The sequence below is a fragment of the Myotis brandtii genome, unplaced genomic scaffold, assembly GCF_000412655.1.
Source record: "Myotis brandtii unplaced genomic scaffold, ASM41265v1 scaffold1814, whole genome shotgun sequence".
NCBI classification, from domain to species: domain Eukaryota; kingdom Metazoa; phylum Chordata; class Mammalia; order Chiroptera; family Vespertilionidae; genus Myotis; species Myotis brandtii.
The window spans coordinates 1,186,750-1,196,428 of NW_005356728.1; the positions used below are offsets into that span (position 1 = coordinate 1,186,750).

General features: G+C 44.3%; 1 protein-coding gene and 1 long non-coding RNA gene across 2 annotated transcripts in view; both read right to left on the minus strand.

Moving 5' to 3' along the window:
• The window catches only part of HEATR6 (HEAT repeat containing 6), a 28,048-nt gene extending 27,930 nt beyond the window's left edge, over positions 1-118 (minus strand). Inside the window, exon 1 of the mRNA XM_014537780.1 lies at positions 65-118. Coding sequence (XP_014393266.1) covers positions 65-118 — 54 coding nt within the window. The remainder of the gene's footprint in view (positions 1-64) is intronic.
• Positions 119-2,095: 1,977 nt separating this feature from the next.
• Positions 2,096-5,727, minus strand: LOC106725704. The gene is made up of 3 exons (XR_001361627.1): positions 5,467-5,727; positions 3,478-3,578; positions 2,096-2,304 (listed from the first exon to the last, which is right to left on the minus strand). It is a non-coding gene; the product is annotated as an uncharacterized LOC106725704 (long non-coding RNA).
• Between the last annotated feature and the right edge of the window lie 3,952 nt (positions 5,728-9,679).

The window sequence follows — 9,679 nt, forward strand, 5'->3', positions numbered from 1 at the left end:
CCTGCTCTGGGGGCAGCTCCCGCGGCGCCTCTCGCGGCGGCCCGCCCAAAGGGGAGCAGGCCACTTGCACGGTCGCCATGTTTCTGACGTAGAACGTGGGGAAGTACTTCCGGGGCATTCCGGGCCCCGCGCTCCACTTCCGGGCACGCCTTATTCAGAGCAGAACCCGAAGCCTTAGGGTTCCGGGGCTTGGGGGAACAGATCCCGAGACTGGAGCTGAACACCTGCCATACTTAGCTCGGAGACTTTCCCCCGCTCACCTCTCCCTGGGCCCTGACGGAGAGGTGGAGACTGTGTTTGTTCTCCCAGAAAGTTTGCTCCTGAGCAGGGATGACGTTCCTGTTGAGTACCAGCGCCTCCGATTCGGGCTGGAGTTGGAGGGGGGCCACTGGGGATGGCAGTGGCAGAAACTGCTGGTTCTACTCCATTCCTCTGCTGACATCTATCACAGCCCCTGGCCTTTTCCCAGGCACAAAACCGCCCGAATAAGGTTACGTTCCCCCGTATTCCTTGCGGCTGGTGGGGACTCCCCCTGTGGATTTTGAGACATCTCACCCCACAAGTAATTCAGGAGCTCAAACGGAACCATGTAAAATATAACCCGCCCAAGGGTGACCTGGTGAGATCGGACACCCCCAAGGTTTCCTGAAACCATAAACGCAAAATGCTGGAAAAGAGAAGAGCCATTTTAAAAGCTGTGAACAGTGTTCAGTCACCCAGAGGGTGAAGCCTTGGAATTTACATTTGGGTAGACTGGGAAAACCTTCGAGTTATGCAAATATAAAGCAAATTCTCACCCATGGCTCTTGGGGGAAACCTGGAAGTCACCTGAATGTACATGTTTTATCCTGAGAATAAAGCACTTCTGTTCAGCAATGAAAATTGGGAGTATGTTCTTGGAAGAGCTAATTCTCTGAAGACTTTGGGCTTCTTTGGGGAGAAATATTTATTTTTTGTTTGAATTTAGATTTCACTTTGCTTGCTATTATTATTTTGGGATGTGCGCATGTGTATGTGATGTATGTATATGCATTTGTGATATTTAAGCATTTGCTCAGAGAAGATCAGGAATTGATAACTAGTCACTGATGTTTTAGTTTGAGTTCTCAAAAAGCAGAGCCTCAGTTAAGGTTAGTATGTGAGTGAATTATTCAGGAATAAACATGGAAGAAAGAAGAATCAATACAAATATATGCTATTGAGTTGGCCATTGCAAGGGGTGAGTGATTCCCCAATCCTCAGGACTTTCTGAGAAGCCTTTTAAAAATTTTTTTAAAAGGAAGAAGAAGGGGGTAAAATAAGAAAGAGCAAGGCAGAGGTTTGCCACACCTGCTAGCAAAGAAGGCTAGGGAGGGAGGGGAGAGCATTCAGAATGCTCTCAGAACCCCTCCCCGCTCCCAGGAATGGAAGGGGTAACCACATACCTGTAAGCCTTTGACTTTTATTGCCAAATGTTGCCCCATCAAGCATGAATTCTCCAGTGCTTCTGAGTTGAGCAAGCATCAGTATGTGATGGTTCCTGCAGGAAGCTCTTATTGTATAGTCAAAGAAGCCCCGAGGCAAAAGTTAGAGGTGTGGCGTACTAGAGTACAAATGCAAGGCAAGGCTCGACAAATTATTTTATGCTAAACTGATAGATGACTGAGATAAGCTAATTACTGTAGCAATGATTACAATCGGAATGTAAAGGGAAGAGTATTTGAAGCAGTGCCTAAGAGATGTCCAACATACTGGGCTAGAAGGATGGGAGGCCTGTTTATCATCACAGTGGAAGTGGCATAAAAGAGACTGTGAAAAGGATTTGGGTTTGTCGTGGCTCAGCTTAGGTTGCATGGGATTATAGTTAAGACCCTGATACATATGACTTTGAACAAATTACTTAATTTCTCCAAGCCTCAGTATCCTTATATATAAAATGGTAATGATAATAAGCATAGTCACAAGGCTGTTGTAAGGATAAATTGGACAGTGCTTGTGGAGAATATAATACAGTCCTTGTTGTATAACAAGTGTTCAACAAATGTCATCCAGCCCCACCTTCTCTTTCTCCTTCTCCTCATCACCCCTGCCCAAATAAGTCAGGTAGTGTGGGTACTTTTTTTTTTTTACAATGTTGATTTATTAAGAGAAACAGATTTTTTTTTCCTTCTCCACCACATCCCTTATAATCTTCATCCACAGGCCCCCATTTTCATCTGTCTTCCTGTGCAAGGAGCTCCAAACAGCCACATGTTTTGAAGATAGGAATTCTAGGGAGAGGTGATCAATTATCAGAGAAGGATGACCTTTAAGATAAGTCTTCATCTGAAAAATGGACAAAATATTATGTGTTAGATCTGCTGTTTTGGGGACCCAAATACATTTCTACAATTGAGAGCCAGCAAGGCAAAAAACATCCCAAGGATTGTAGATGGATTGTACAAATAATAGATTATGAACCCAAATGGGTTATTTTTAAATTATATGTTGATTCTGTTATACAACTTAATTAGTTAAAATTTTTTTCCAAGGGGAAATGGTGAAAGGGAGGAAGGGGAAAATTTTTTATAAAGGAAGAAGAAGGGGGTAAAATAAGAAAGAGCAAGGCAGAGGTTTGCCACACCTGCTAGCAGGGAAGGCTAGGGAGGGAGGGGAGAGAAAGAAGTTCCAGCTTATTCAGCTCTGTCCTAAAGGACCAATTCAACTTAATTTGTAATCAAAACTGAATCACAGAAGCTTTTAATTATGCTTTGTTTTCATTTAATGGCTACTGAAAATTAAAAAATGAAAAACACTATCCTATGAGGACCCTGAAATATTTTTAGAGGAAGGGGGTTTTCATAGGTTAACATGGAACTGCACATTAAAAGCTTAAAATGAGCATATTCTTTGGTCATTAATTATACTTAGAATTTATCTCAACAAAAATGAATAAGGGCATGCACACTAATTTACTATTCATTACAGCCATATTAATAATATAAAAATAAGAAATATATTAAATTTGTATTAATGGAGGTTGCTAAATATATGAGCATGTATGATGGACTTCTATAAGGCTATTAAAGTTGATGGTATAGAAAAGCATTGGTGTTGACATGAAGAGTTGTTCACTAGCTATTTCTAAGTGAAATAATCAAGAAATCAAAAGATTATCTTATTTTTACATAAACATTATATAATTGTATGTGTTTAAAGTATTCACCAAAGTGTTAAGCAGGTGCCATTCTGGGATTATGGGTAATTTTATCTCTTTTTTGATCAAATAGTCAGATTTCTTTCCAGAATATACTGGGTAATTAAATTATTTTAAATTGGAAACCACTATTCTATGATAGATGCTTCTTTGGGAGGGGGGAGTATTGGTGAAGGGGGGAGACCACAGAGAGACAGGCTTCTGTCACATCCATTTCTGAAAAGTCCCATCAGGGCCAAGTGTACAGCCTGCCTGGCTTGGACAAGGTTTGAAGGCAGAAAGAAAGGGCCTGATGTTTTTACCTGTCCTTAGTCTGCAGCACAGATGTGGCCACACCCATTGCTGATGCAGTGCTCTCCTAGGTCACAGTCCCAGTCACCACTGCAGAGCTCAACGCAGGTGCCTACATTAGACGAGACCAGCTGAATACATTATGCTTTAGGTACAGGGGCTAGAGAGGACAGCCCTGTTTAAGGAGCCAGTTACATCTTTTTTTCTTTTAGTTTAACACATAATGTAATTTAAATGAGCAACATCTTATATATTTTAGTTAAAAATTATACATTCACATAATCCCAATAAAACAAGGACTACTTTAAAGATGTGTAAGAAGGGGACCTGGTGGGGTGTCTACAATGCACTTGCAGATTTCAGAGCAAATCAGTACTATCCTCCCATGTTTCTATTAGCTTTTGTTGATTTATGATGAGAGGGTTAAAAACTTCTTGTCCCTGCTCATGGAAGTTTGAACACTCATTATATCTGATTTCTTACTATGTACAAATCATAGAGGTAAGTCGCTCAGGAAATACAAAGATGTAAGATAGAATCATTACCTGCAGCCTAGAGTCTAACAATGAAAATAAGACATGTTTAAAGCACTAACGACAAAGCACCTTGTGATAAATGTCCTGAGAAAAGTATATCCATAGGACTAAAGGGGCTCCGAAGAGAGAAGACATTTATTTCCAATTAATCAGAAAAAGGTGAGGAATTTTTAAAGGCAGAATTGGGAGGGGCAGTAGAGTGTTGTGAGAAGAGAAAATAATTACTAGCAAAAGTCCACAAAGGGAAAATGGAACAGGCAGGTAAGGTGCCGTGGGCACAATATTTAAGGAGGCATTTGCACAACTCTGAGAATTAGTAGCTTCTTAAATGTTGTGTCCTAGGTGCCTCATCTGCCTCCCTCTTCACCCTGAAATACAAGGAATACAGAAGGAATGGCAAACGGAAGGTGGATAAGTATTAGAAAACTGCTGGAAGTTAAGCAGGAAAAGTAGGCAGGGGACAAAGTTACAGAGGATGGATCTTGAGTACCTGAGGAGTTTGGATTTCATTGGGCAAGCCAAGAGGGAAACATGATTGCTGTTTGCTTATGAAGGTTATTCTAGTGTCACAGCACAGAATGAACCAGGATTCAACAAGCAATTAAACTTCAGGAGGAAGAGGGGGGCAGGAAGAGCTGCTGAGAAGCTATGGCACAGGCTCAAGCATGGGGTAATCAGGGCTGGAAATATAGCGTGGCAATGGGGGGTGGAAAGGAAGGAACATATGCAAGAGACAATTTCAAACAACGGGCGATAATTGGCAACCAGTTGCATGGAGGGGAAGTAGAGCAAAGAAGAGAGAGGGTAAGAGTGGAATCTAATAGTCTTTAGGAAGCAGAAAGAAATACAGTTTGTGAGTTGGTGGAGGGGCAAAAATTTGCCAGATGCTGCAGAGGCTAAAGACTTTGGCTCCTGAAGAGAGTCAAGAGATTTGTCAAGAGGATCCAGGAGAGAAGTTTCAGCAGTGATAGGGGCAGCAATGGAGACTATAGTCAGGCTTCAAGGGGTTCAGGGATGAAGTATGGGCGGAGAATTAAGATTACTTCTTTGAGAATGTCGATGGTGAAAGGAAGAGACTGAGGTGATTAGTGTTCAACATAGTTAAGAACATACTTTCTCTAGACAATCCAATTTATTTGTAGCAAGAGACGAAGAAACTGGTAGAGAGAGAGATGCTGGGGAGGTGGAAGGTGGCTGATGAGGGGGTAGAGGAGGAGGAGTGGAGGAGAGTCCAGGTGGAGGGGTGACCAGGGAAAGGAGGCGGAGAAAGTGGAGGCAGAAGAAAAGAGATTCTGCAGTCAAAGTGGGTCCCTGCAATGACTCCTTGACTAGAATATTTATCCTTCTCTTATTCCTCCCCCCCACCCCCCAACCCGGCTCCCAACCTGCACACACTGAGCCATGATGTCCAACTTTCTGGCTCCCTCATTCAAGAAAACAGGGCTGCATTTGGCCTGGACTCACCCAACAGTTTCAAGGGTACCACCGAAGCCTGAAGCTCCTGTACCTCTGTGCTGAGGGTGATGATGGTCACAAGGAGGAGGAAGCCCACCAACTTCATGGTGCTGTTGGAAGTCTGTGGTATAAATGCAGCAGCAGAGCTGAGTGAGAACAGCTGAAAAGTATTCCCTTCTGCCCACTGAGCTGAAATGCTAGGCTAAGGGTGGGACTAAGGATTGTGGGAGCCTAAGCCCTGCCCAGACTGATAGTTCTTCAGAACACACACCGTGTGCACCCTGGGTCATGCCACGTTGTTACCTAAGCAAGTCTCTGAGCCAACAGGACATCCTCCTCTGATTGACAAATAAAACTCCTAAACCAGGAAAGACATGAGTGACTGAGAAAGGGGGTGGAAGGTGGGCACTAACTTTTATTATGTACTTTCATTCACAAATTCATTTTTTAACACAATTACCAAATGTCTTCTCTGGGCTGAGCACAGGCTAGGAATGAGGAATATATCCTTATGGAAATTACAACCTAGGAACTGGGTGCTAGCTAGTGAGGGTACAGTATATTCTTCCCTGTCTCCTCTCTGTGTTCTGAGCCCTCAAGCCTCTGAGATTGATGGCAGAGAGAGGCGGCAAAGGGGCAGGCAGGGGCGGTCCTAAGTCAGCTGCAAGTGGTAAGGAGGTGACCTTAGTCTCCTTCTGGTTTGGCCTGGTTCTCTCCACTGCTGGGTACCTAGGCAGGTGTGGTATCTTTGCCCATTTGATATTTGTAATTTTCCTAGCATAGACTTCCACCTTATCTTGTCTACCTTTATTTCTGACAACCCAAACTCCCGATGTTCAACTCTTCCAGGATGTCTGTCATCAGGAGGGGGGTGAGGCTGCAGTAACCAATCAGTTGCGGGGTGAGCTTTCACACACTCCCTTCTTATAGGCACTCCTAATTTAGATGAGTGATTTTTTGAAGCACACTTCATTTTGGGGGGGAAATACGCCCCCTTTCTTTCCCAATGGCAGTGGGGATGGATGGGAGGCATGGATAACTTTTGGCCATGAACACTGTGTCCCATAAAATGTCTTTTAAAATATATATATTTTTTATTGATTTTTTACAGAGAGGAAGGGGGAGGGATAGAAAGTTAGAAACATCAATCAGCTGCCTCCTGCACACCTCCTACTGGGGATGTGCCCGCAGCCAAGGTACATGCCCTTGACCGGAATCGAACCTGGGACCTTTCAGTCTGCAGGCCAATGTTCTATCCACTGAGACAAACCGGTTAGGGCCCATAAAATGTCTTAATGGGAGCCAAGGATGACTGGGCTGATTAGGAATGGCAGGACCAGTTTGCAGCCTCTGAATAAGGCCCTGTGGTGACAGTTGAGAGAGCATTATGCTAAGTGAAATAAGCCAGTCAGAGAAAGATAAATATCACATGATCTCACTCATTTGTGGAATATAATGAACAACATAAACTGATAAACAAAAATAGATCCAGAGACAGAGAAGCATCGAACAAACCGTCAAAATTCAGAGGGAAGGCAGGGGAGAGGGATAAGAGATCAACCAAAGGACTTGTATGCATGCATATAAGCATAACCAATGGACACAGACACTAGGGGGGTGAGGGCATGTAGTAGGGAGTAGAAACAGCCAGGGAGAGGTCAATGGGGCGGTGGGGGAGGAGACATATGTAATACTTTAAACAATAAAAAATTTAAACTTAAAAAATATATTTTTAGAAACATTAATTATGAGAGAGTCATTGACCAGCTGCCTCCTGCATGCCCCCCACTGGGGACCGAGCCTCCAGCCCAGGTACATGCCTTTGACTGGAATGAACCCAGGACCCTCCAGTTCACAGACCGATGCTCTATCTCCTGAGCCAAACCAGCTAGGGCTTGGCTTCTCTTTAGAATGTGGAGTACTTGATGTTTCACCAGGGGACCTGGATCCAAATTCTGGGGCTGCAGGAAGAAACCCTTCCAATTATGGTTCATGTGTCCCAGTTTCTGAAATGCCACAAGTTGGAGGTCCTTTGGGCAAAATATTGACCTCATAAATTGCTAGTACCCTTAGGTGGGTTCAGGGGTACAGTCAGTTCTATGATGGGTGGTCAAGAGACCACATAGGCTGTACATGGGAGAGGCAGCCAGCCCAGAGGTGATGAAGAGCTTTGGCTGACTGAAAAATGCCTACCAAAAATATGTAATTATTCATTTTTAAAAATATGGGTGGGCAGGGGAATCCTAAAGGGTTCTGAGCAAACTTTCCTTTAAAGCTTGTAAAGCCCATTGTAGATGATGGTGTGGAAAGAGAAAAGACCCAGTCAATGCCCTTCTGCTCCACCCTCCCTGTCCTGCTGTTAAATATGAAACATAGATAATCCATACGTGTCTTTCTATTGAGACTGTAACACCTGACCAGGAGAGCCCTGCCAGTGAATATATTCCCTCTTTAGGAGAGAAGGTCAGCATGGTACAGGGCATGGAGCGTTTACCTAAAAGCAAAACAGACATGGAGGAGAAGACTGGCTCCTCTACTCATTAAGAGTGTTGGGCTTGGCTGGTTTTGCTCAGTGGTTGAGCATTGCTCTATGAACCAGGAGGTCATGGTTTGATTCCAGTAGGGGCACATGCCTAGGTTGTGGTTTCAGTCCCCAGTGGGGGGCATGCGGGAGGCAGCCAATCAATGGTTCTCTCTCATCATTGATGTTTCTATCTCTCTCTCCCTCTCTACTCTTCTTTCTGAAACCAATAAAAACAAATTTTTTAATAAAGGAGTGTAACGTTGGGCAAGTCATTTAGCTACTTGGACGCTCTGTCTCTTAATATGTAAAATTTATAAACAATTCTGCTACTGAGATGATATTATAGAGCTGTGGTGAGTGTAAAGTGAGATACTACATGTGAAAGGGCCTGTGCATGGTGAGTGTTAATTATCCTCCTCTAACCTATGGCTCCAAAATCTGGGTGACCACAGAGTCTGACAAGTCTGCATGCCTACAGAACCTGTATAAACTTCAGGACTAACTAAAGGGCAGAAACATAAGTGGACCTTGTAGGATGCCATCCTCAAGTATCTTTGCAGGGGAAGGTCATACATTGGCATTCAGAATTGTAGAGAGCGCCTGCTGGGAAAGGCTGAGCTGATTGTCATCTGAATCCAGTGCCGTCTGGCAGAGCCATGCCCTGGAAACATACCTTGCCAGAGGCAGGTGTGTTGTCAGCCTGACCTTTAGCTCTGGCGCCAGGGGTGGGTTTCATTATCTAAGTTCAGCCAGGCGCCAAGAACGGACACAATTATCCAGGTCCAGCCAGAAGTGACCTTTATAAAGAAGCCACAAGAATGAAGAATTACAGCTTGATCTTTAACCATGATATCACATAATTTCCTTTATCTTAAACTTTAGTAAAACTTCCTGGTATCATACTGTATAAAATAAACACGCTGTGCCAGCTCTGGGTCACTGTCTCTCCATCAGAGGGCCAGCTGTCCCACCCGGCCCCAGGTTTTCCTTTCTGTCTCTGTGACTGTCTCTTTCTTTCATTTTCTCAATCCCCAGCTGCCCCTACTCAGGATTTGTGGTTCGCTCTCTAGCCATGCTGGACATGGTAAAAGAGAGAATCTTTATAAAGAATGGCAGATAATAGGTGAAATTGTTTGAGAACATGTTATGGGGGTGCTCATGAACCCCCGGTAATGACCAAGAGAGACAGGAGCATGGTGGGATTTTGGGTGTGGATGACCAGCCAGTAAAAGAAGGTATCAAAGCTAATATGCCCTCATTCCAATGCACAGGTTGGTGAGGCCATGGGTCACCGGGGTTATAAGATGTGCTAGACGGCAGGGACAAGCAGGCATGGCAGACCATGGCAGAAGGCTACGTGGGGCAATCGAGGTGGAAAAGTGAACAGAGAGCGCTGGGAGATGGAGCTTGTAGGGTCAGCCCAGACCATCGCTTTTGTCAGGGCTTCCTTGGGAGACCCAGGCTTATCCTCTGCCTCAGGAAAACTCTGAATCAAAGACTCCAACCACAGTGCCTATGTCCCAACTTATCCTACTAACTCCTAACTTCCCAGCCCACGCCACTCAAAGCCCCACATCCCAAGGGCCAGGGTTGCTCTCATAGTGTTAGGCATCCAGTCCTGCTGCTACTCGGAGTATTGCCTTAGAATAGGGTATCTCCAAATTTGTTTCTGCTCCTACTCCTTCTGAGTCTTGCCCT